This window comes from Alligator mississippiensis, chromosome 5 (assembly GCF_030867095.1).
Source record: "Alligator mississippiensis isolate rAllMis1 chromosome 5, rAllMis1, whole genome shotgun sequence".
NCBI classification, from domain to species: Eukaryota; Metazoa; Chordata; order Crocodylia; family Alligatoridae; genus Alligator; species Alligator mississippiensis.
The window spans coordinates 12,176,392-12,203,566 of record NC_081828.1 but is presented as its reverse complement, the minus strand read 5'-3'; the positions used below and the strand labels follow the sequence as shown (position 1 = coordinate 12,203,566).

General features: G+C 44.0%; 1 protein-coding gene across 3 annotated transcripts in view; it reads left to right on the top strand.

Moving 5' to 3' along the window:
• Positions 1-27,175, top strand: part of FYB2 (FYN binding protein 2) — a 47,234-nt gene that overhangs the window by 14,544 nt on the left and 5,515 nt on the right. For 2 of the 3 annotated variants that reach the window (XM_019479271.2, XM_014598712.3), the window contains exons 5-16: positions 7,017-7,105; positions 7,915-7,946; positions 10,555-10,586; positions 13,181-13,259; positions 13,650-13,809; positions 17,685-17,805; positions 18,643-18,686; positions 20,098-20,167; positions 21,675-21,758; positions 23,645-23,673; positions 25,496-25,553; positions 26,179-26,271. In XM_019479271.2, coding sequence (XP_019334816.2) covers positions 7,017-7,105; positions 7,915-7,946; positions 10,555-10,586; positions 13,181-13,259; positions 13,650-13,809; positions 17,685-17,805; positions 18,643-18,686; positions 20,098-20,167; positions 21,675-21,758; positions 23,645-23,673; positions 25,496-25,553; positions 26,179-26,271 — 891 coding nt within the window. The remainder of the gene's footprint in view (positions 1-7,016; positions 7,106-7,914; positions 7,947-10,554; positions 10,587-13,180; positions 13,260-13,649; positions 13,810-17,684; positions 17,806-18,642; positions 18,687-20,097; positions 20,168-21,674; positions 21,759-23,644; positions 23,674-25,495; positions 25,554-26,178; positions 26,272-27,175) is intronic. The other variant, XM_014598713.3, reaches the window with a different exon arrangement.

The following is a 27,175-nucleotide window of genomic DNA, read 5'->3' as shown; positions in this document are numbered from 1 at the left end:
CAAAACGAAATACGTGGTGAAATTTTGCACAGCCCTAATGGAAAGCTGTCCCTCTGGGTCCAGCTTTTTCTTGTGGTTTCCCAGTTGGCCTAATAAAAAGTATCATTTTGGAACCGAGAGTTCTACATTTTTGTATTTCTTCTAGTCTCGGACCAACACGGCTACCAAGTACATCCCTGAAACATGGAAGATGCCGAATTTTAGCCAATTTTTGGATTTTAAACTATTTCAGAACAAGAAAGGGTTTTTTTGTTTTATCCCTGCCTGCCATCTGACACCTCCAGGGCAGGAATTTTACCTAATCTACATACCAAAATGCAGCTCAGCACAACTCTCAAAGACACGGCTACTACATACATCCCTGGACTAAATGTAGACATTGGATTTATGACACTATAAATTGCCTGATGTCTGGCTCTCTAGGGACCTCTTGACTTTTCCCTGCTACATTCATTCCTGGCTCTCACCCACTGACTCCTCAATTCACATCTTCACTGACTGCCCTTCCTAGTGGAGCCCAGCCTCTGCCTCTTTACTATACTATTTATTCCATCCAGGAAGAGCGTGCATCAACTGCAGGTGCTTCCCCAGCCTGACCAAGGGCTTTTAAGGCCAAAAGCTTGCTAAGAAAAATGTTTCTAACTATTTAGTTGGTCTAATAAAAGATATTACACAGACTGTCTCCCCCCCCCCCCCCAGCAGATCAGTCTTACTCCCCTCCATCTCCCTTTACACTTGTGCGCAGGGAGCTGCTGCTCAGCCATCCCAAGAGGGCTGGGCTAGGTTGGGCTGGTCCTGGTGGGAAGCAGGTAAAGCAGGGCTCTCCCAGCCTGGCTCAGCACCACCCGGCCCACAGGCATGGTGGGGCTCTTCAGACAAGACCCCAGCCATGCTCTTCCCCCACCCCCCATTGAAGGAGGGGTCTTTCAGCTGCCAGGGGAGCAAATGTGAAAGCCGCGGATTTAAACTTGATGCTGAAAATGGGTGCGGAGTTTAAAACTGCAGCTTTCACCTCCCTGGTGGGGAGGACGTTGGCTGCGTGGGGCCCCTTGGCTGCAGGGCCCCTTGCAGCTGCAATTTTTGCATGCATGGATGAGCCAGCCCTGGTCCCTTCTACTCCTATATTCCTATATACTTAAGTTCCTGTATTTAAAATGCCTAGAAATCATCCTTCTAAAGCAAGTGCTTGCTGGAATGTGCGAGTCGGTCACTAAATGACTTTTTCTCTCTAATTGCTACTTGAGCCTAAGCTACCTTGTATAGGTGAAGGGAGCTAGGTCTCTTTGTCTATTTGAACTCAGTCCAGAGGGCCTCTGAGCAGGTGTTACTCATTGCCAACGGGAGCTGAGTTAATGAATCTAGTTTGGTTCATGGCAGACGTGCACATCCCAAACGGGCCAGTCTTGCAGCAGCCGCACAGAGCTCCGTGTGGGGATAATTTCACCTTGCTTCTTGACACGGTAAATTATATTATGCACTGCAGTGCTGTATCCTGCTATGGCTATGGTCTGTTTCCTAGCACAAGAGCTAGGTTTTTTGGTTTTCTTTTTATAAAGCTAACTCCTGGGTAGTATGTACACTATGCTACAGTCTGTAGACATGCCTCTTTTGAATGGTTTGATATTCATCTACCCTTTCCCTAGGCAAGGAACTAGTGCAAAAGCAGACATCCAGATCTTATTCAGTTCCCCAGAAGCTTAAACTTAAAAAAAAAAAAAAAGCAGAAGGAAGCTACAAAATGCCAATCTGTAGACTGTCATGAGGTGGTGATGAGAGAGATTTGAACCTGAGAGACTTGGTTTCATAGTGTGGGAATTAACCTTGACAAAAAGCAAGCTGTAAATGTTGCCTCTGGGCCAGGAGCCCTCCCTCGTCTCTCTCCTTTTTCTAGGCTTGATAAACAGTACTGAAAGGCTGGACATCTAGCTAGTTCTTGCTGGTGCTCCTTCATTTCGCCTGCAGCAAACACTCCGCTACACACTTTCTGAGCTGTTTCTAAGCAGGTTATTCACCGTTCACCACCCACATGCTGTGTGCGATGCTCCTCGTTTCCTACCTTCTTCAGCCTGACGTGTTGGAAGTGAAATGTTTTGAGAAGTGTTGCTGAAACAAAGGCGTAGCATGATCCGCAGGTGCTGGGGGGCCTTGTTTTGCAGTGTCAGCCGAAGAGGATTTTGGTCCCTCTTGTTTATAAAGCAAGCACAGATTTGGGCTGCACCTGCCTCCCACCCACCACTTTTCTCTCCTCTTGTACCTTTTGTTTATGCTTCAACCCAGCTTTACAGCGGGATTTGTTAGTGGTCTAAACTAGGTAGGCAGGTGATGTGGTATAACAAGCCCATCTTTCAGCTGGGATCTGGGCACACAAAGGTCCAATTCAGTAAATAATGAGATGACTTGCAAGAGGTGGGAGGAAAAACAAGAGAATTAAAGGTCTGGTGTACCCTTCATTAATGGCCCTTATTTAGCCGTTAGTGTGGGTGCACTGGAGATGACCCTTCAGTGATGTGACCTTCAGCTTGTTTATGATGCATGAATTCAAAGTATATTCTGGCTTCCATGTTTCAGCACTAAAGCAGCAATGCCAATGACTAAATTGGGGCTCTTTTGGCGTGTAGACAAGGTCTTGATTCCTCCCAGACAAAAAGAGTGAGAGAGTGGGATGTGGAGCGTGGATGGAGCATGGCAGGAAGAGATGAGACTGCAAAAGTTAGGACATGTCCAAATTGTTGGAACATGAATTGTGATTATTTCTGCACCTCCATTGCTGTCATTCCCATCCTCCCCACAGGATGCTTGTCTCACTTAGCACAGGTTGTATTTTTGTAATTATTCAGGGATCTTATGCAAATACACTTTAGCTGACAAACCAATCGGTGATTTAGTTTTGTCATTGTTTATCATGCGCTTTTATCAACTAATAGCAAACAATCTGTTGTGATTATTCTGCTTCTGTACCAGAAGCTTGGAACTGTTCAAAAGATGTTCAATTCTTGTGTGAACAGAATAGACCCACATCCATCTTGATACTTATTTTACTTTGCATGGAAACCTTTGATAAACAAGAACCCCGTTGAAATAAGTATGCATGGATGGATAAGTGGGAAGGAGATGGCTAAAGTAAAAAGATTTTTCACAAGTTTGGGTAACTTCCCGTCTGTGCTGGTATTGGACATAATTGTAGTTTTCCGTCCTTTTACAATAAATGCTCAACATGTTCCAAACCAGTTTATAAATTAACCCAGGCTCTGCGTAGAAGCCAAGCTGGAAGAGACTGCTTTTTCACTTGCCCTATTGTACTCTGGTAACATATAGCTGTTGCATATTGAAATGAAGCTGGCCTAATTGCTAATCTTTGCTGTAACATGTTATCTTGAAGTAATTTTAATGTGATGTTTTTATAGTGAAGTGTGGTAGTTTTTACAGTGCGTCATTTGTTAAACATGTTAACAGCAATATTAACTGCATGATTGGTATATATTGGGTGAGATTAATCCCAACTTAAAAGGCCACTGAGTTGGACTTTGTACAGCTAGAAACACCTGAAAGGTGGGTGAAAGTCTACTGTCACCCCAGCCCTGTAATTTGTAGAGCACAAGGCAAGCACACAGGCCCTGCACAGGGTTGAATCCAGCCCAGCTGGAATAAGGTCTTTGGCCCCTTTTATGTTGGGGCTGATCTGTGTAATGAGGGATCCCATAGCCATCCTCCATTGCTTCTCCCTGTGCTAACCTGGATGGAGGGGATGTAAAGAGCTTTTGCACAAGGCTTTAAAGGATTGGAGATTTCCTGCTACATTGATGCTTTCTCCTTTCATGGCTTCACCACAGTTCAGAGCATACTAAGATGTTGGGAGAAGTGAGTATGCTAGAAGAGAAGGACAGGCTACAATTAAATCTTGACAGGTTACAGAGGTGGGCAGATGAGAATAGGATGGGTTTCAATATGGACAAATGCAAGGTGCTGCACCTGGGAAGAAAGAACCAGCAGCAGACCTACAGGCTGGGGAACTCCCTTCTCATCAGTGCAGAGGCAGAAAAGGATCTTGGAGTCATTATTGATGCCAAAATGAACATGGACCGGCAATGTGGGGTTGCAGTTAGGAAGGCTAACAGTACCTTGTCATGTATCCATAGATGCATCATGAGCAGGTCCAAGAAGGTGATCCCCCCCTCTGTGACACTGTTCAGGCTGCAGTTGGAGTACTGCATCCAGTTCTGGGTGCCACACTTCAGGAGGGATGTGGACAACATGGAGAGGGTCCAGAGAAGGGCCACCCGCATGATCAGGGGGCAGCAGGGCAGGCCCTACAAGCAGAGGCTATGGGACCTGAACCTGTTCAGCCTCCATAAGAGAAGGCTGAGAGGGGATCTGGTGGCCGCCTATAAACTTGCCAAGGGGACCAGTATGCAACGGGAGAGTCCCTGTTCCCCTGAGCACTAGTGGGGGTAACGAGGAACAACGGCCATAAGTTGACGGAGAGTAGATTCAGGCTAGACATCGGGAGGGCAGCTAGGAGCTGGAACCAACTTCCGAGGGAAGTGGTGCTTGCTTCTACTCTGGGGATCTTCAAAAGAAGGCTAGACAGCCACCTAGCTGGGGTCATTTGACCCCAGCCTCCTTTCCTGCCCAGGGCAGAAGGTCGGACTAGATCTGCTCGGGTCCCTTCCGACCCTACCAACTATGAAACTCTCTATTGAGGGATAAGGGACTATGGAAGGGTCAATATCATGATCTCTAGAGACCTCATACAACAGGATGGCACGTCAAGATTCTTCCCCTGCCTCTGAAATCTAGCTGCACTCCTGATCATGATAACTTAGAGGTGAAGGATGTTATTAGTTGCAAGCCATCTAAACCCTCTCTTAATGTGTCCCTTGGGTACTGAGTTTCTTGTCATTCAATTCTTTGGGGGCAGACTTGCACTATATGGTCACTCTTGGGGCCATATCTCATTTATGCTTTTTGCACCCAAGTGCAGCGACATAACTGCAGTTCTGAGCACTTGTGCATAGTTTGCAATTTGGCATTGTCCAGACTAGCCCATGGAGCATGCTTAGTAGAGCTATGCTCTGTATGGGAAACTGGCCAGGGGAAGAAGGATTGCGTGCCTCTAACTATTAGGCAACAATTGAGGCATTACTCCATCCTCTTGAAGCTGGCCCAATGGGCAGCCAAGAGAGGAGATACAGAAGAAAAAAAGCCAGATGATGTGTGGATCTCTTGGAAGGAACAAGGCTCTGAGACCCCTGACCCCACTGGGCCCCTGATCCCACTGATGCAGAAACTTTCCCAGTATTGCTTATCCATGTGATCCAGTGAGCATTAAACGCAAGCTGCACTGGGCCACCTCAATAGGGAAACGTACCCGACCATCTGCACCGTGCACTTCAAAGGTACCAAATGCAAAACCTTGCTAGATAATTTCATATGCTCCCAAGTGCAATTTTTCAAATGGCCCCATGCAGTGTGAATCAGTTGAGACTAGCTGGAATCTCACTTCAATGTATTTTGTGTTTCTCAAACACTAAATATCTATTGTTCGGTGCTTACAGTCAAGTTCAGGTGAGTTGCTGAAGCCTCCAACACTGGCTGTGCCGCACCCTTGAACTTTCAGTTTGTAGCAACCCAAACAAATTACTCATGCTTTAAGGAGGCATGCAAGTGAAAACAGAGAGATCTGTGCTAAAGACTCTTCCCATCAATGCACAAGGGATTCCCCTGAACTCGCAGAAAGGCCTAGTGTGCCTTGACAATGGGCAAGTGGCATGAAGTGTCAAGGATTCATTTGCTTCTGTGACTTGTGGTCAGGAAAGGAGATGTGGTTACTGTGTGCCAGGTGTAAGGCTGAATGTCCCTCTAGTGTAGTGGTTCTCAACCTCGCTAGACTTGAGACACCTCTTGGAAAATGCCAGCTCTTGGCTTTCATTCATTTTTTGTGCGTGGAAACATAATAGAGAAACTCTTCTGTTACCAAGAACTCAGAAAGACCATGGCAGGCCACAGTGTTTTTGATCCTGTGCATTCCTCTTTGAAATCTCTGGGTTTCTCTTGTCAAGATGTTTGCATGTGTAATAGTGCCAGTATCTCAGCACCTTTAAAAGGATCTTGTGGCACCCTGAGGGACCACTACATCCTGGTTGAGAAACACTGCTCTAATGGCTTCTGCCATCTAGTTGGTGCCGGTTAGAAATTTTCTCAAAACTATTTTTGAAAGAAAATAGGTTGCTTGGAGTTTTGGTTTCTTCCTCTCCAAAAATCTCTGCAAATTTTCAGGGATTTTTTTTTTTTTTCCTCCACACTAGGGAAGGGATTACAAATATTTTGACTTGCTCCTATAGTAGTTTATGGAAGTTGTAACCCAGCCAGTGAACTCCCAGAGCAACAGTGGACATGAGAGAGTGAAGCTACCCCTTCTATAATGCACCAGAGCGAGGTATTCCCACTATGCATGGCTTTCTCTTTCTAAAAGGGGAGACCATAGTGAATCGTAGGAAGACTTTACAAATCAGTGAGCCCAGCCTTATAGACACAGAGGTGAACTCAAAGTATGTGAGCTACAAATTCCATGAGGCAAGATAGCAGCATTTCCAAATTAAAGCCTTTCTGGTTTTGTCCAAATTTTTTTGGTGTTTGAATAAAAACATAAATAAACAAACATAAATCCAGATCCTACCATTGAATAAAAACTGTATTTTGCCAAGCTCTGCATTTGGGCTCCCACTGTGCTTAAGTTCAAACTGACCCCGGAAGCAGGAAGAGGAGATGTGGGGTGGGTGGATAGCCACTTCATTAAAGACTAATGCTCTGTAGTAGGATTGTCCAGGGCTCTGGCTCGGGGGTTAATGCGGGTTTAGGACAAATGCTGAGACCTCTTGATGACAGCAAAAGTTCTCAGTTACCGTTCACTTCAAGCAGGCTATCAGTGGCTGCTTCAGGGTCATCTATTTCAAGATTAAATATTTTGCGGGATTTTTCAAAACCTATCCTTTTCCTACCCCCGATCATTTCCTTAGCACCGCCTTTGAGGAATCGCATGATTACGAAGACACCATATCCTACCTGAAGCCGTGTGGAACTGAAATGAGCTCATGTACCACTCAAGGTATTGCTAATTGGGAGTGTCTTAAGCCAAGTAATATATGCATAGTATATGGGATGCACTTTTTAAAACGGAACAGTTACTTAACTGTTAGAGGCTTAGTTTCATGTTGGAACTGCTCTTTGTCACCTGCTTGCCATATTCGTGACAAAAGATGAATATTCCCACGTTGCTGCCCAGCTGCTTTGCCACAACAAGCAAAATGCAGGCTTGAGGGCAAATCTGAAAGCAGTGGAGTTGGAGGATTATGGTGGGGTGAAGTGCATTGGGAAAAACTTGCATTAATCCTACCCTTGTGGTAATGCCCAGGTGAAAAGAGGTGAAGTTAACTTGGTCCTCAACCTCTTCTGTGGTGTTTCCTTTCCCATACATGCATCTTTCCCCTGTGCCTTGTGCCTTGTATCAGCACAGTAGCCAGCCACCATTCCTCCTTGACAACCCTTTCAGTTTTGGTTCCTATTCAACAAGCTTTCTCTTATGTGCATCTTCACCCCCCTGCCCCACTCACTTTCTGCTAATTCTTCCCCATTGTACCTGAACATAATACTACCTACTTGCTCAGGGCTGTGAGTGGGATAGCTTAAGGCCTGAGAGCGCTCGGGGTGGTAGGTGTTGATACTGTAAGCCTAAGAGCACCTGGAGCAACTGGCCTTTTGAAGAGTCTGTCCCTCAGTAGCCTAGGTCCTAAATTAAATAGACCCGTTACATTTAGTCACAGCTGGTTTTGCAGCCTTTAGTTCAAGGCCTTTAAGAGAGAGAGAGATGTTCTGAATGTGCCAAAAGCAATAATTGTTAACAATTCTTTATTCTAGCACCTACAACAGAAGCCAAAGAAAATGACAAGGTAAGTCTACTGAAACCCAAAATAACAGATAAATCTTCCAAGATTTCATGTTTAACTTTTATTTAATGCTTTGGAAATGCCATATTACTCAAATACAAGATGAATTTTCCTACCTTCCTACCCCAATTGGTATGAAAGGGAAAAGTGCCTCATCACATACAAGTAAACCTCATTAAACACTTTGTCTATCATTAAACTGCTGCCAAAAGTAGCATGTGCTCAGCAATGGAACCCAACTATGAGATTGATTGATTGAATGCAAGTAACCCTGAGTGTAACTATAAAACATTTGGTTCACAATGGGCAAAATGCTGATGGGAACCTACTACAAGGTTCGGTTAGTGTAGCCCATCTGAAAAAGACCTATGGCAGTGCGCACTAAGCGCAGTCTCCCTCACCACTGGCTTTTTAAAGTCATGGTGAGTCACTACATTGCAAACTTTTTGACAACTTCTTCACTCCTACAGCTGAGCTGTGGCTTGCTTTCTTTCCCACTTCCAATGATTTGTGTTTCTTCACCAGCCTTCAATGCCTGGCAGACATCACCAAACAGAGCCCCAACCAGTTCATCCAGAATCCCTCTGTTGCCCCCTCTCTCGGCCTGTCCCATATGATTACTGTCTCTCTGCCCTTTATGAGGTGAAGCCAGGCCAGGTTGCCCTTTGCCTCATCTGCACAAAATATTTTGGAGCATCCCAGGACTTGTGACAAGAACACCCAGTTCCAGTCATGAGTGGGAGCTAATTAGCACATGGATCCTTCCTTATGAAGCAACTGTGCTAAAACTTGCAGCAGTTTCCAAAAAACATAGTATGCATCAATTATAGATGAGCTAAGTCTATGGGTACTATATGCAAATTGCTGCAGCCATGTTTAATTTCAAGGTTAATTTTTTTTTCAACTTTACTCCTGACTTCCATTTGCTCAGGGAGAGAAGGGTCTTGACAGTAAGGAGAGAGGGAAGGGGCTGCTGGGGGAAGGTGTGTGTGTGTGTGTGGGGGGGTAGGAAGCAGAGGGCAAAGGGGCTCCCTGAGCCCCAAGATTTATTTTCCCTACAACAGTGGGAGGAAAACACATTCAAGGCAAACCTCCAATAATTGGATTCTATACCTGGAAAATTATAAGCCAACTTAAAATTTTTCCAATAATAGAATCTAATTATTGGGGGGTTGTCATATAATCAGGGTTGTCTTCTCTTTTGAGTAAATAAGATGCGTATTGACTGAACCCTTCATGGATGAGAGATTCTGCTGTATGTTTGAAATGTAAATGCTCTGGAGGCTTAGATGAAGATTTCAAAAGAGGAGAACAGGAATTGGGTCCCTGCGTTCCATGGGAGATGGATATGTAATTCCCTTAGCTGCCTTTGAGAATCCCAGCTTTGATATTCTGATTATACATGGAAATTCTGATACGTTCTAAATTTGGCTGCATAACGAATAAGTCAGCAGTGTATATGAGAGTGTGGTATGGTGTGGGGGGTTTGTTAATCCTTTGAAGGAGGTGCCAGAAAAAATTATCTGAACATCTGCCAAAGATAGGCTGACGCTTGCAACCCTCTAGCAAAACTCTAGTTTCTTTGCGAGGTAACATACCTAACCAGAGGTTCATGCATGTGTGGAGGAAAACAAGTCAACGGGTGCCAGATGATAAAGGTTGTTGATTGACTTCTGGTTCAGGTAAGGATTAAAGGAAATCAGGTGCAGGTTGGGTATGGTGGGGAGGAAATTTGGATTGTGATACATTAGAGAATACAAGAAGCAAACACTTTTACATGTGAAACCATTTTTTTTTTTTTTTTTAATCTTAATGGCTTCCTATATACATGCTTGAGGTTGCGGGGGGGGTGGGGTTGGGTGTTTTAATAAGAGCGGTTCCCAGGAGCTGCTGTAATAAAAACACCTTACTGTCACGTGTATTAAGCCCCTGCACAGTTAAAAATGGCTGTGGGACAGTTTATCTGAACCTCATCAAATGAGGTTCAGATAAAGTGCCCCAGTGGCCATTTTTAACTGTGCAGGGGCTTATACATGTGACAGGGAGGCCACACTGGAGCATTATAATGAGAATGCAAACCAGCATGTGTATAGACAACCAATGAGTCTTAGTTCTGAATTAAAATTGCTGAATTGCAAATCATCAGATTGTTAAGGAAATATGATCAATTTACAAGTAGGTTTATCTACAGACAGTATTAAAAGAGTGTTGGCCCTGTGTGTGTGTGTTTGGAAAAACTAAGTTTTATGTAGAAGCAGCCATGAAACAAAATTTAATGTTGAGAAGTTTGACCCCCAGTCTTGGAAGCCCTTCACCTGCTTAGCTTTACTTCCATGAGTTGTTCAGTTGACTTCTAGCCTTTTATTGCATTTTTGCAAGACATTATTGAACTGCTTAGACAGTTATACTCTTCCATCCATTCCCCCTCTCCCCCAAATCCTTTACTTTAGGAAAAGCATAAATGTGTTGCCTCTATAAATCCTAAAATTCTTATCCAAACCTAGATTCATGTCATACACATAGAAATAAATTTTAAAATTCTAGATACATTGTTTGCCACATGGCTTGTCAAAAGAGGTAAAATGACCGATGCTTTTCTTCTTTTCACTAGAAGCCAAAAAGCTTCCTGTTTACCAGATCCAGGTAATTTTATTTTGTTTGAATTGCGTTTAGCTTCTGCTCACTTAAAGGAAATGTCCTTTTTAGCTCTGTAATGGGCCTGGGTGACTAAACTAAAAAGTAGTGACAGATCCTTCTATTTGAGGACGAGTGAGTTAAATTTCACAAACCTATGACTAGAACTGTATGGGAGATGATGAAGCAGTTTGACGGCAACTTGCAAGGTTTTAAAACTCATTTTCATTCTGCTTTGGAATGAAAGGAAACTTTAAGTGTGTGGTGGTCAGTTTTCCTATTACCGTATTTTTTCTCATATAACACATCCCAAATCTAATGCGCACACCATTTTGAAAAGGCCCCGAAAAGGAAAAATATTTTACTTTAGAGCACAGATAAGTATCTGAGGTCTGGTGTCTTGAGGGAATGGGAGGCTGCACACTGGGACTGGGGGCCAGGAAGTGGGCCTGACTGTGGAACAATCCCTGTCCTATCTGGTATGCAGGTGGGGAGGGGGCCTTTCTGAGGTCCAGAAATTTGGCAATAGAGGACTGGGGTGGGGAGCAGTAGCAGTTTTAATTGCTGTGGCTCCCTGAATCATGGCAATTAATGCTACCACTGCTCCGCCCCCTTTCCCTCCCACCTTCTGGACCTATGGGAAAGCCTTTTCCTTGCACATAATGCATAGTCCAAATTTCCCCAAGTGGTTTTGGGGGGGAAAAGGTGTAGGTTATTTGGGGAAAATACTAAACCGAATGCCTTACAATTTAGAAAATGGCAGAGAGAAGGAAGGAGATTGTGTGGGAAATCAGATTCAAGTGTTTGCTCCACCTGATTCGGACTACTATGTTGCAAAAATCTTCTCTGAATCTGCCATAACGAAGACCTGATGTGGGTCTTCTAGAAATGGCAGAGCCCTTGAGAAGTCACCCAGAACCCTTGCAAATATTCCGGGTTCAGTGAGAGTTCATAGTAAAAAATGTTCTAGCCAGCTCTGTCTAGACATTTGTTTGTGCTTTAAGGTAGATGGGTGGTTGGGGAAAAAGGCAACCTTAGGCTCTGTTCATTATAAAGATATTCTAGCCAATTGCCCATCAAGAAAGACCCAGGGGGTGGGCACATGAACAGAGACTCGTGTCTGTCCCCCCACCATGCACTTCAGGTTTGGCCCTGCTTCCTCCTCTCCCCCTTTCCCCCCAAACCAGGCCAGTTTCCCCCCCCCACCCCCATGCACTGGGGTCCTGCATCCACCTGCCTCCCCTCCCTCCCAGCTGTTAGCGGGGCCTGGCAGTGGCAGCAGGGTGCTGTCACCATGCCCCTCTCCCTGCAGGCTTTTGCTGAGACCCAGTGCTGGCGGGGCAGCACTCCCTGCAGTCATGGTGGATGGGGATGGAGTCCTGCATCCAGCCCCACCCTTGCTTCTCATCCAATCTGGGAAGGTGGCAAAAGGGCCTGCTCTCCCCACCTTAGCCCCCACCACTTTGGGGCCAGGGCCAGGCCCATATTCCACCCCCCCCCTTTAGGGCTGTTGTTGGGGTGCGGCAGCAGAGCACCCCCACCGTGTTCCCCCTCCCTGCCAGCTTTTGTTTGAGCCCAGCAGCTCCATGTCCAGTTGGGGGAGGGATAGGAATGGGCCCACTCCTCCCCCTGCCCCCCGCTCCATCCTTTGTGTCCCCACCATCGTGGCAGCACTTTGCTGCACAGTCTCCTATCCAAATGCTCTTAGAGCTCTCTGGTTGTTTCAGTCAGCCAATCAGAATTCAAATAAAGTGTTACAGACAGACAGACTAAGACTTTTATAATATTAGAATTTGAAAAGCTGCAGTAAATTTAATTTCTGAAGCTTGGTAACCTGTTTGCCCTAATGAAGATTGCTGTAACATGATAAATGTCTAATTGAAGTGCTAGTGGGCATCTTTACACGTGCTCCAGTGTTGGGGGGGGGAGGCGGGGTGCTTTAGAGTGGCTCTGATCTGCTCTAAAGTTCATGCAGCATCTCATGTGTTCAGTGTCCTGTGCTTCAAAATGACAGCTCATTCAACGAGCTTTAGTTAATGTACCTCCACTGCCATTTTGAAGCACAGGGATGCTGAATACATGCGACTCCGAGGCTGCTGGAGCATGCTAATTAGCAACTAATTGAGTCTGCTCCAGTGCATGCTAATCAGCACACATTGGAGCAAGAATCCGTCATGTGTGTAGGCATCTATGTCTGATCACCCAAAAAATCACTGACTCGACAACACTCCCATTTAATTCCATTCCCCCGTTCCCCTCATCAGGGCTTGTTTTCCTATAGTTCAAATTTAATTTGTAAGAAAACTGCCCAGCCCTGTAGTTAGACATTTTGAAACCACCTATAAACTATGGTCATTTGTCCCGATTAAACCCAGGTGTGATCATTGACTTTGTATCTAGGTTATGTGTAGTCCAGGCATTTTAGCAAGCTGTCTTTCAGAGGTCGTTTCAGGTAGCAGCTATTCTGACAGGGTGGAAAAAAATGCCTACACAATGCGGCAACACACCTCTAGCCACTAGATTTCAGATGCTACATGTAGTTACAGGCTTGCAAAGGGTGACTGTGTTATTGTGTTAGGTGTGTGATGGTATCTTTATTTCAGTGCTGAAGGAGCCATAGAGGAAAAGACAAGTGGGGATTTTGAAAGGGAGAGGCTGCAGCAAGTGAAGAAAATATTCAAGGTATTGATACATAATGGAAATACTTATTTATTTATTTTGTAGTTGGAGGTATAATGTTAAGGGTGACCACAGGAAGGGGAATAAAGCATGCCATGGTTCTTTTTGTTTTGTGAAGCATGGTGAAACTACACATTGGGCTAAAGACTGAAAGCAATTTCTTACGCTCCCAAGGGAGGAAAGAGTCTAGAATGGTAAATGTTGCTGGCCTCCCCCTCCCTTCCTCTGTGAGCGCTGGTAAATGTCGAGTCATAACTGATCCGCTTGTGTTGTCATGTTTGCTTATCTGCCAAAATGTTCATCACACGGAGTATTTAATCATTTGGAAAAAACACTTTCAAACTAGGAATTCATTGGGTTATTGTACTAACCTGCCTCAACCTCTGTCTTTAGATGAGTGGCAATAAGGATATGCTTCATAAAGTGCAAACAAATGAAGATGGAAAAAGTGGAAGCAACATATTGCAAAGGAGGCTGCAAGATGCGTCCAGTCTTCCCCAGACTACAAAATGTCCCACATTTGAAAGCCTGTCAAAGGACAATGTAGAATACTGTAAGTACTTCATTGTCTTCATGCCATATGTTGTTTCACGTCACTGGTCTTGTTCATGTGAAAATGTTGTTTTGGCAGGGCCGTCCTTAGCGGGGGGCTAATTGAGGTGACTTCTCCAGGCCCTGCACTTCGGGGGGCCCCACGGAGCCAGGCAGAGTGGCTACATCCAGCCACTTGCAAACCCCTCCCTGGACGCTATTTTTTTCGGATCTGGGGCGCATGGGATCAGGGCGGGGGTGAGGCCTCACACGGGCTGATTTGCCCCGGGCCCCGCACCCTGCCTGGATCAGTTCTGTGTTTTGGCTTAAATTGGGGAGTTGGTTTTTATACCAATTTAATGAAATTGCTGCATGGGTGCTCAGAGTTTTATTCTGATGAGCCAAAATAAGCTCATAAACTCAGATTTCTAAATCGGCTAGCAATCTTTTAAAATTAATTTAGACGCTTTTGTTTTTTCAGCAGCCTGCACTAATTGAGTTGGAATACTTCTTCTCCAGTTCTAAATGCTCTCAGATTTGGACTTGAGTTATTAGCTCTATTAAAGATGATACACTAATTCCTGTAGAGATGAATGAGGAAATGGCATAGCAGAACAGCACTATGGGAAACAGTTGTCTCAGTGACTAAAGCTGGGAAAGACTTTTATTGCACTGCGGACCTTGGACTTCTACTGATAAATAATAGATAGTCATGAACTATTTTTGACTGTTATCTTATTGACAGAAATGCTTAACAGACTTTTTAGTGTACTAGTGGAGGTGTATCTTCTGTTTCTAAGCCTTATTTTGGAGCTGCAGGGACTGCTGCATGGTGCCAGTCCCTGTCCAGTTCAGCACTCTGCTGTATAGTGGACTATTTTGACCTTTGTATTTGCATGTCTCACAGAAAAAATATGGGCTGGAAGGGACCTCATGAGGTCTAGTCCAACCCCCTGCTCAAAGCAGGACCATTCCCAACTAGATCATCCCAGCCAAGGCTTTATCTACCTGGGTCTTCAAAACTTCTAAGGAAGGAGACTCCACATCCTCTCTGGGTAACCTGTTCCAGTGCTTTACTGTCCTTCTAGTGAGAATTTTTTTTCCTAATACCTAACCTAAGTTTCCCTTGGTGTAACTTGAGACCGTTGCTCCTTGTTCTGTCATCTGTCACCACTGAACAGTCTTGCTCCATCCTTTGTAACCACCCTTCAAGAAGTTAAAGATTTGTATTAAATCCCCCCTCAATCTTTTCTCCAGACTAAATGAGTCCATTGCCCTCAGCCTCCCCTCATTAAGTCGTGTGCCCCAGGCCCCTAACCATTTGTGTTGCCCTCCACAGGATTCTCTCTAATTTGTCCATATCCTTTCCAAAGTGGGGGCCCAAAATTGGACCCGGTACTCTAGATAGGGCCTCACCAGTGCCGAATAGAGGGGAATAATCATTTCCTTTTGACCTACTAGTGCAGCCCGGTATGCTGTTAGTCTTGGCATCAAGGACATACTATTGGCTCATATTCAGCTTATTGTCCACTGTAGCCTCCAGGTCCTTTTCTGCAGTTACTGCCCAGCCAGTCACCCCCCAGCCTGTACTGGTACATGGGATTGCTCTGTCCTAAGTGCAGGACTTTGCACCTGTCCTTATTGAACCTCATGAGACTTATTTTGGTCCAATGTCCAGGTCTTTCTAAATCCTAGCCTTACCCTCCAGCATATCTACTACTCCCCCCCACAGCTTGATGTTATCTGCAAACTTGCAGAGGGTGCACTCAGTCCTGTCTTCCAGGTCATTGATGGAGATATTGAACAAAACCACTGGGCACTCCTCTTGATACCAGCTGCTGACTAAATACTGAGCCATTGATTGCTACCTGTTGAGCCTGGCAATCCAGCCAGTTTTTTTTCTATCCACCTTACAGTCATCATCCATCCCATACTTCCTTAGCTTGCTTGCAAGAATTTTGTGGGAGACTCTATCAAAAACCTTGCTAAAGCCAAGATATATTATATCCCCTGCTCTCCTCACATCCACAGAGCCAGCTGCCTCCTCATAGAAGGTAATCAGGTTGGTCAGGCACGACTTGCTTTTGAATCCATGCTGGCTGTTCCTAATCACCTTCTCCTCCAAGTGCTTAGAACTGGATTCCTTGAGGATCTGCTCCATGATTTTTCCAGGAACTGAGGTGAAACTAACTGGTCTATATTTCCCTGGATCCTCCTCCTTCCCTTTCTTAAAGATGAACCCTATATTTGCCCTTTTCTGGCATCTGGAACCTCTCCTAATCTCCATGAATTTTCAAAGATAATGGCCAGTGGCCCTGTGATCACACTGGCCGACTCCCTCTGCACACTTGGGTGCATTGCATCCAGCCCCATAGGCTTGTACACATCCAGCTTTTCTAAATAGTCTGTAACCTGTTCTCTTGCCACTGTTGGCTTCTCCCCTCGTCCCCAAACTGTGCTGCCAGGTGCATTAGCTGAGCTTGCCTGTGAAGACTGGAGGGCGGTGGGGAGGCATTGAATCTTGTGCATCATCTCTCACTAGGAACAGTAAGGGACACAAACTTTCCCTGATCTTCCTCTTCTGCTGGCATACTTGTAGAAACCTTTCTTGTTACCCTTCACATCACTTGCTAGTTGCTACTCCAGTTGCACTTTGGCTTTCCTGATTTCATCCCTGCATACCCAGGCTCCTGCTGAAAGCTATTCATTATAACATAATAGGATTTGTAAAGACAAGGGGGGAAGCTTTAATACTTGTAAGTTGTATGGATAGGATTTTTCACTTGAGAATGAAGTAAAATTGGTCTTAACTGCAAGTAATGACTTCAGTTTATTCCTTGGGAAAACAATGTTTTTACAGACCACTTCACTTAATTGGGTTGCTACTGAAGGTCACTATTTTGTGACTGAGCTGTTGATTTGATTTGGACTCTTGAATGGTTAGATGCAATAGTGGGTTGAGGGTTTTTTTTCAAAAGCATTCAGGGTTGACCTGTCACTGATGTCTTTGAGTAGATGAGCTTCTAAGAGCTTGGAGCAGATTGTATGGAAAATCTGACTCTGCCTGTAGAGGGATGGGGAGGAAGCGGGAGGAAAGGATGAGCTGGAGAGAAGAGGCGATGTGGGGAGGTGGGCAGGGAATAAGAAGAATAAATTAGTCAATCTGGTCTGAACTAGTCTGCAGTGCTCAGAACAGGAGTTGTGGTTGTTATTACAGTACACGTTTCTGGTGAGGCACCTGAAAATTGCTAGTTGCTTTTGGCTATATGATCAATGTTTCTTCATTAGTGTCATCCCTTTTCTTCCCCACTCCCCCTTCAAATGTGATAATGGCCCAGTACAGCTAGAGGGCTGTCCCTATTTAACTAGTGTTTTGTCCTAATTGAAATGTAATTCAACACATTTAGCTTTCCTGTCTTTCAATACAATAGAGACATCTGCCGGCATCACAAATGAGATTTGTTTCCCCATAGTAATTTGCAGGTACATTGCTGGTACTTATGTGATGCATCAATCCTTTCTCCTCAAACCCTACCCACCCCACTAGGAATACTGAAAGGTCAATCACGTGCTTTATTTCAGTTAATGCCCGTGAGCAGATTTCTTGGTTCTTGTCCTTAGGTTGTGCTATAGCCGAGGGCTTGGGGCAGGGGGGGCCTGAGCTAATTGGCAAATCCAAAATAAAAGGTCTTCAAAGCTGTCTGCTCTCCCTTGTCAAAAGAGCTTGGAGCAGTCGAACACCCTTTGAACTCCTGTATCTATGGGAGTTTTGTCTGGCTGTTTCTTCGGCTGACTTTATTTGTTGTGACACCAACGTGAATTATGCTAGGTGATTATCCTTGACCTGACAGTAGCAAGCAGAAGAGCTTCTAAAACAAGATGCTGTTTTGTTTCCAGCTGGCTATGTGTGTGTGGGTGCCTTGAATGCAGATGAAGAAATGGTGGCCTTGAGCCAAAGGCTGAAACCTGTGCAGTCGTTGGACATTTATGATGATGTAGAAGGACTGGAGGGTGGAATGTGAGTATGACCCACGTAGTCCTAGTGTGAACAAGCATTTGCCACACCTGGTCCAGGTGTGGGCAGCTTACTTTAATACACCTATGCCTAGACCATGAGCAGGAGTTCACTGTGGCCAGGAGCAGACATTTGCTGCTTCCCAGGAGCCACGTAGGGAGCCTGCTGTAAGTAATTCAGGGTGGAGAAGGGTAGGTTGGATTGGTGACAAAAGGGTCCAGGTTTTGGTGGGCCCAAGGGGTGTGGGTCTGTGGTTACCCAGTCGAGGGGAGGGGTAAAAATAACTCACGGTGGCGGAGGGGTGGAAATAGCACAGCCCTAGGGCTGGTGTGAGCAGCTGGGTTTTCCCAACCCTGTGGCTGTGCTGCAAACACTTATAGGCATTCATGAGATCAGGCTGACTCTTCCTGAGATCAAGTTAACTCAATTTTGAGCTAAGTCATGAGTGACTGGTGCCTCCTGAATCTGGGGGGGCCCCCGCAGAAGCTGCCGATGGTGGCAGCTCTGTCGGGGGGCACCAGCCCTGCAGACAGCATTGGTGTTGGCCGTCATGAGGGTGTGGGGGCACTGGCCCCATCAGGGGGAGCACATGCACCCCCTACCAGTCGCCTATGATCTAAGTGCACTAACTTAGATCAGGTGTCCAGGCTGTAGCCATATTGGTCTCGAGGCAAAAGGAATCTAACTTAGATCAGGTGCACCATTTTGGGGGGTCATTTAAGCCCTCTGCATACCTGTATGATTGGGCATCTTGATTGACCTAAACTTGGTTTTGAAATGTCTTTTTAAAACTGTAATATAGTCAATAATCCACATAATGCTTTCCACCTTGTTCCTTAGTGGCCAAGGCTCCGGTGCTTGTAACTCCTTCACGTCTGACAGTTGTAAGTATGGCTGAATTGGGAAGTTTGAACTTGACCATCTTCCATTACATGATGTGGAGGCATTTTTTGACTGTCTGGTGAAGCTGTCCCCAGGAGAGAGTCTGTGCACAAAGGTCCTGTTTTGCACTTAAACCCAACAGTAAGACTTGGTCCTCAGCCAGATTCTTGGTCAACCTTAAAAAATCCATTTAAAAAAAAAAATCCAACCTTAAAAAAATCCATGGGCTTGGCATCGGGATCTCTACAGAAAGCATGGGAAAGACTCCTTTCATTGGCCCTTAAGCTTTGCTGTCCAGCTTGTGCTGACTACTGGAGTGGGCTTAAATACTTTCAGCATCTTGTGGAGGTATTCTGTCTTCAACCCCTAAACACTCCCACTGTACAGTGCAAACGATTTCTGGGCTAGCACTAAGTGGATGCCAGCAGAGCTGAAGCTGGGTCAGGACGGGGTGCAGTGTGGGCTGTACAGCATCCTGCATATTTGGACAACTATAGCGGCACCGCTGCCCGATTCAAAGCTAGCTTGAGAGATGTGTGTGCTGGAATTGCTCCTTCCAGTTAGTGTTGATAGAGCCAACATAGCTTCCAAAAAGCCTGCTCTTTTTCCCAGCCTTCTCTAATGTACTCTCCCTACCTTTCCCCAAATGTCATCCGTTCCACTTCCTGATGACACCTCCACATGGAGAAATCTGGGAACAGAATTTTCCACCAGCGAGCTGAAGTGAAGCTTTAACACACTAAGCCTTTTGTGTACCAGGGAATCTTGCCCTTCTGTTGCTCAGACTGGATGCAGACATCCAATGGTAATTATAGTTGCTAAGGCCATTCTGACTCCCTATTGCAAACTATAATTAAAACTAGTTATCCTGTGATAACACCTGAACTGATATAGATTTTAATGTATGATGGTCTGTAGGATGCCAATCCCATTTTAGTCCAATATTATCCAAGAAGAATCAGGAAAAAAATTTTGTTTTTTAATGCATCTTTTCTCTCTTAGCTTGAGTGAGGTTTTAATGTGTAACAGTGCAGTTATTTCCTGGATGGTCTAATACTTGGCTATGCTACAGTTTTCAATTGTTATCTACACTACCTTCTAGCAAATAGAATATTACACAATGTCTTCTTTTCAAATTGCTGTGGGGGAAACGTGCATGATATTTTAACAAAGAACAAATACGTGGTGCATTCTCAGCTTTGCCTGGTAATCAATACTGCTCTATCTTTGGCAATAGGCTACCTTGACATTGCTACTGAAATTTCAAAGTACAACGAAGAAGTTTTTGTAAGTGTATGGTTTTACTTTGTAAGAGTAAGCAGTTCTTTGGAGCAGAATTCGTTATCTATAGTAAATCTCTGAATTTGTTGCCATTGCATTTGGTTTAATAAATTCGGCTATTGTGTTTCCAAGTTTCAGAAGACTACTATGAAGAAACATATGAAGATGTTCAGAATGGGGATGATATGCCAACCAAACTGGAGTGAGTTCTCATTTATTGCCTTTGTTTCACAGCAGCTGAATGTACTTCTCTTGCTGTGGCTACTGGCTGGAAGTGGATTTTTTTTTCCAACTGTAGAACAGCTATTGATTTTCACCCCCTGCCACCCTTTATGTTGCTTTTTAAATGTCAGCTAACACTTCCAAAATTAAATGCCTGACCTAAGGAGGCCTTACTGCTTGAACTACAGTGCCTTGCCTTGTTCAGAAATATGTACTTTGCATTTAAGGTCATTTTCCAGACATAATGCCATGCTAGGTTACTAGTTAACTTGCTCTACTTGACTGAACATGTTCAATAGTTTTTGGAGAAATGACTTGCATGTGAGGTTAGTGTATAGTGACAGAGGCAAAAAAATCACGGCAAAAGAAGATGCCGAAAGGGAGCCATCTGTATACAATGTTTAATTATAAACCCAAGACAAAATGAATGACAAATGTAAGCTACCGCTGACAAGTTTTAACCCCCACAGTGAACTTGGGACCTGCTCATTAGAAATGTTCTCCAGTCATAATTGCATGCAGATGAGAAATCAGAAGAACTTTGTAAAATCAAGGTGCAGCACTTGACATTTCCATATATTTGCTCTCGATCTGAGCTTTTTTTCAGTTTACAGATTTGGTTGGCTGCTAAAAAGGCCGACCTGGAAGTTCTTAGTAATTGTGTTGTCAGCAACTGGCTTAAGGATTTCCCTCTTGCCTTGAGTTTCCATGCATCCTTCCAGCATAGCTGACACAGCCGCTGGATGTGGCAGACCGGGGGAGGACCTGATCCTCAAGACTTAATGATTGATCTGATGCCTTTGTTTCTGGGACATGGTGTTTAGACTTGTGCCTGTGCACCTGCTCCCTTCCTTTCCAGCTGGGGAGTCTGTAACAGACTTCATCTAGGGTTAAAACCTAGCTACTCTTCTACATTTGGGGGCAGGGGTCCATCAAGGCCAGTAAGCTTTGCAACACCCTTCTGAGACCAAGCACATACAACCCGAACTGAAGCATGGGCTCTGGAGTGTCCTGTTCAAGGTCACGCAGGACAGATTTATGACGGAGCTTGGAACAAGATCGGACAGTAGTGTGCCTTAACTGCAACACTGTCCTTCCCTTTTGTCATGCGCATCAGGTACGGGGCCAGGAAAAGTACAGTTTAATTTCTTCACGGTTTGGAGTTCCACTAAAATTCTTTCTTTATACATTCAGTGAGAAGGGGAATTGCCAATACTCCCCCCTGGCCCACCCTGCCAGAGGTTGTGTGAACAGAAGCTGAATTATTATAAGGCCCCAGTAAAAGGCTTGAATGCATATTTAAGAGTCTTGGTCATGCCGCTGAATATGATGCATCTACCTGCAGTACATGCTTAATGGACTAAATGCTGTGTAGGGGCTGTGCTTTCTCTCCGAGGAGAGGACCGTCTCCAGACCTGTTGCTGGATAGCCCCTGGTAGGCATTTGGCACAAAGCCTGGTATCTACATTGGTTTTCTTCTTATCTAGTTTGGACAGAATAGACAAACTGAAGAAATTTTTCAAGAAAGAGAAATTTAAACTGAAGAATACCAAGATGAAGGAGAACTTACGGTAAGAAAGTAGCATCCAAAAAAACCTCCCGCCAGGTTCACTTTTTTTTTTCATAACTATAGATGCAAGAGGGATGATGTTCCAGATATAACTGGACTGGGAAAATCACTTTATGAAGTCTGTAGTGATTTCCCCTCTCTTCCTCCCTCAATACCTGGTCCATATATATATGCCACAGTGGAGCAGGCCAGGGATTGGTCTAGTGCTGTGTTGTTGTCTTCAATGGTGGCCAACACCAAGCACTTGTAAGAAGGCATAGGAAGAAAACATGAACTGGTTAACTGGAAGAATCAAAATTTTTTCCTAACACCCTGCATTAACAATTGGCAGATATGTTGAAGCATTGGGATTCTCATCGCTTTCAAACTCTTGAGTGGTTCGCTTTTGTGTTGGTGTGTCTCCATGTGAACTACTTTGCTTACTGGATGAAGGAAGAGAAACTAAAGTGATTTTTGTATTTCCTGGTCTCCCCCCCCCCCCCCCCCCCCCCCCCGAGTCAGTAGGCTGAGACCGTTTTTAAAATTTCAATTTTATTAAATGAAGGGAAAAACAATCTTCATCTATTAGTTGTAACTATGTCATGCTTAAATGCATGTGGTATACCTTCTGTAGGGGCTGTGATCAACAGGGATCCTGGTTTTCTCTGATTTAAAAAAAAAAATAGAAAATCCCAATTTTCGGGTTTAAAAAAAGTAACCCAAAATCCACACTTTTTCCGGGATCAAAACGAAATGTGCCACACAGATGCACACAGATGGACAGAGTATTTTTGATCCCGGAAAAATGTGGATTTTGGGTTACTTTTCCCTGATAAAAAAAAAAAAAAAAAAAAAATCCCCAATTTTTGGGTAAAACCAGGATCTCTGGTGATCGATAAATCCGTTCTGCTACTCTAGTATGAATTTGAAAATATTAGAGACCTTAGAATAATTTACTCATGAAATATTCAAAGCCAGTCTAGCATGTCTCATTCCTCTGGAACAGTTAGAAGAAGGGATCTCATTCTTCCCATACCACCTGCTGGATTTGAATCTGGTTTTATAAATGGTGTAAATCCAGAGTAACTTCACTGGCATCATGTCTGATTGTGGTCAGAACAAGGCTGCACAAATCCATTCTTCCCTTTATGCATGCTTACTGCCACGCTAAGAGAGAGAGCCCGAATCACCAGAGGAGAAAGGACTGCACCCTTTATGCCTTATCTAAAGCCCAATTACATGAAAGGAGAGACTCCCCATATACTCTGTTGGGTTTTAAATCAGTAAGTCAGCCACCTCCAATTTTGCCAATGCACAAGATCAAACCAGCCCTCTTTTTCTACAAACTTCCTGTCTGTTTCTTTCAAGACTTCATCAGCAGTGTAAAAAACATCATGCACGTTTTTATTGCGGATGGCTGTACTAGTTGGACATCTGGGACTGGCAGCCCAGGCCTGTAGGTTATGACCAGGGGAAGGTATATGCCACTCTAAGTAGTGACTTGAGTTGTCTCTCTAGCTGCTGGGAGAGCACTAACTTCTTACATCCAGTCTGCCATAAGAAAGAATGTATTCAGCCCTTGATGTAGCAAGTTAATAGCATACAAGGAAGGGTGCTCTTTTGGCTTGATAATGAAGACACTGGCTTAATTTCCAGTAGTTTCCTCTATATGTTGTGATGGAAATTCCTTTGTGATCTGACTTGCACTTTGGAAATGCATGCTTTTTGGCTGTGGAATAAAGCCTCCTAACATCTCTGTCCATCTTTTAGTTCACGTGCTCCTGTTTCAGGTGGAAGTGACTGGCTGTCAAGATGGTTGTTTGAACAGTATTGATGTTCAATTAATTTACCTTCTCCCCGCCCCTGAAATGCTGTTTTTACTCTTTTTTGTGTTCTTTCTATTCCCAGCATGTTTTCCAGTTCAGTACCAAATTTAGGTAAGTTATTCATGTATAGCTAAGTGAAATGCTCTCTGTCCCAGAGGGATTACTTTAGAGTGTGTCTGGAAACTGCATAAATGTATTGCATGGTGGGGAAAAGACTAAAATGCTATTTATTTTTTTTTTAAATAGCTGTTATGTGACGATGATAAAAAAAATTGGGGATTTATAGACATGCTCTGGGAGTGGTGTAGGCTGCTCTAACTAAAGCTCTTCTAACGAGCTTTAGTTAAAGCACCCCACTGCCATTTTTCAGCATGGGGATGCTGATGCACATGATACTGGAGTCTGCTGGGGCACAGCAATTACCACACTCCAGCAGACTCGCTTAATCGAGTCTGCTCTGACATGCTGTAATTACAGCATGTTGGAACAGACTCCCTGCATGTGTATAGGCACCCATTAAAACTAATACAATTGTGATGCTTTTGAAATTTTGCTGTGGCACGTAGAGGCTATACGTTAGTCTTAGAGACAGGTGAACTTGCAGGTACGTAGCCAAAGATTATATTATGATGTTCCCCCTCGCAGCCGTAGCAGCTTTTCTGAATATCTGGCTGCAGGAATTTTGTAGAAGCACTTTGATCTTTTGTGAAAGTCACTTTAGATGGTAAAGGAAAGAGGCAAATTTGGACCTGTGGATTCAAGCAAGTTGCCACCACTTCAAACGAGCCTGAATCAAGCCCAAGAATTTCATCCTTCTGTCAGAGTGAATGTACCAGTACTGCCACAGAAGAATAATCACCAGGGCATGATTGTTCCAGCTTTTTCCTGGTGTAAAAGAAGGCAAACTCCATGGAAAGGATGGTCCTGTGCTTGGAATATAATCCTGGGAGTTAGGATACCTGGGTTCTGTTCTCCAGACTACGGTGTACTGAAAGTGTCTACCTTTAATATACAGGCAGTCCTCAGACTTAACAACACAATTGGTTCCCTAAAACGGCATCTTAAGTCAAAATGTTGTAACTTGGAACCAATTTTCTCATAAGAAATGATATTATAAATGGGGGCTTGGTTCCTGAACCAAGGCCCAATACCCTATTTTCACTAAAAATACCCCAGAATTTTGTATTCGATGAGTAATATAGCTACATTAATGCATTTATGTTGTAAATAGCAATTATATTGGTTTGGAAGCACTTCTTTGAGGCGACTTTGCTGGACTTTTTGAAGGACTCTTGGTTGGACTTTTTGAAGGGCTTTTGGCTGGCGTCTTCGCAGGAGTCCTGGCTGCAGGTTTTTCTGGAGTCCTGTCTGCTATCTTAAAGAAAGCGTCCAAGGAAGTTTGGACAGGTGTTCTCCAGGGAGATGGGCGACGCAGCCAACTTGTTTGCTGCTGTGGTCTTGTATCAGATCAAGCACTGTAAAGTCGAAACTGATGACATAAAGTTGAAACAGGGTGCCAATTTATAAACGTTGTAAGTGCGAAACGATGTAACATGAAACGTTGTAAGATGAGGACTGCCTATGTCTCAAAAATTATGCATTTCCATCCAGGACAGCTCACTTACCCGCAGGCTGAAAACAAATGCTAAAAAACCCAAACACACACTGAAGGTGCCTGATATTTTCCCTGCAGTCAATTGTATCTGCTCTTGAAGAATAATGCTCTCTTCCTGATGTTGAGAATCTTCGTTTCTATGGTGTTCAGTCTCCTGGGGCTGTTTGCATTTAGCAGACTACTTTCAGCCCCAATTTCTTTTTACAATGAACAAATGGCTTAAAGTGCTGCAGAAGGCAGGGTAGGGGTGCACTTAGCCTGTATGTGCTCAGCTGAATGTTTTCTAATGCTCTGTCATGCGGGCTGTTTTGATAACAGATGTCGTGTCCCAGGAAGCCACAGCATATGATGACAGTGTGACGCAGAAGGATACAAAGTAAGTAACCGGTTTTTACAGAGTCTGAGCCCTTCCACACCCCTCTTTTCAAAATACAGCTTCTCCAGACAACAGGTGTTTGTGCTGAAAGCAGCACTCCTCCACAGACTTGTGACTTGCCACGTTAGCTTTTTGACTGTTATCTCACTGCACCTTTATAAGCAAAGTTAAGGTCTTGGTCTGCTTGGTATTTATAGGAGTCCCCAAGTGAAAGCTCATATGCTCCCTGAAAGAGTGTGATTTGCCGGGTGGCATCCTAATCCTGTGTGAGCATTGCATCTGTGCTCCAGCCTGGTGCTGTCTTTTGGATAAAACATAAAGAAGGAAAACTGGAAGTGAGTTTTCACAAGTGGAGGACATTTAACCCACAAACCTCCATATAAACTGATGGTCAATTAAAATCTTCCTACTGGAAAATTCCTACCTGCACTCTTAATTTAAATAATGCATTCTGTTTCCTGGTCTCAAGCTATTGAGCAGTACTGATGTGTGCTCATATAGGACTCTTAAGTTCTGTTAAATGTTTGCATGTCAGTGGTGTGAAATGAGATCCTTTATCTTGCATAACTTTTGTGCAGCCCTTCTGTTTGAAAAAGCCTTTTTTTTTTCCCCCTCCAATCTCTAGAGAGAAGGATGAAAAATCTAAAAATTGGAAGCTAAAATTTCTGATGACGAAAGAAGAAAAGGATCGAAAGAGAAGCAGCGAAGATGCAGAAAGGTGATGACAGATCTCTATTTCTATAATGTATTCTTAATGAAACTTCTAATTTAGGACAGAGCATTAATCTTCCTGGTCCAACATGATTTTTAGATCTTCTTTTGAGAGAGATTATTATTAGGCTTTGAATTTTGGACAGGGGATGGGTGGTGCATGGGGAAATAGGGGCAGTTCGCTCTTTTTTCTTCACATAATTTCAATGAAGCTAGAGAGCAAAAGTTTAAGACAACTGGAAACGGGGGTGGCGGTCTGCAAGGACACACCTGCCCTTTTTAATACCCCCGTGCATGCTTAACTGATGCAAGCAGATACTTTTGGGTGTATGTAGCTAGCTGGTACTCTAAACAGACCAATGCAATGCACTTCAATGAGCAGGTAATGAAGAAGAGTTTGAGATCATAGTGATGGCCTTTATAGGGAGAAGGCTAGTTAGAAGCCTTATCACTGCTCTACAACCCACGGGTGTGTGCACACACCATATGCCAAGTAAGGCCTAATAAGCGGTAGGGAAAGGTAAAAGGAATAGCGGGTACCAGAGGACAGGAACGTTTTTGTTGTGAAAAAGTCCTCAAAAGTCCTAATTTCATTTTAGCACTGCATGTACATTTGTTGTAGCAGGTTGCAATCAATATTCTGGGACTTTCAAGCAAACCAGGACTATTGCTAGTTTTTTTGGGGTGTAACATCAGCATCCTGACTGGCAGCTGTTTTTATTCAATTTTTTTTCACCAAAATGTTTTAGAGGGGGTTTGTTGTAAAAGAAATGGGTCTCGCTATGAAATACCATGAGTTTTCACCTGTTCCCTAGAGATAATATAAGAACTCTGAAGGCTGAAAGTAACAATGAATTATCTTGTTAATACGATGTAAAAATTGCTTGGCTTTGGCTATCTCCCTAATATCT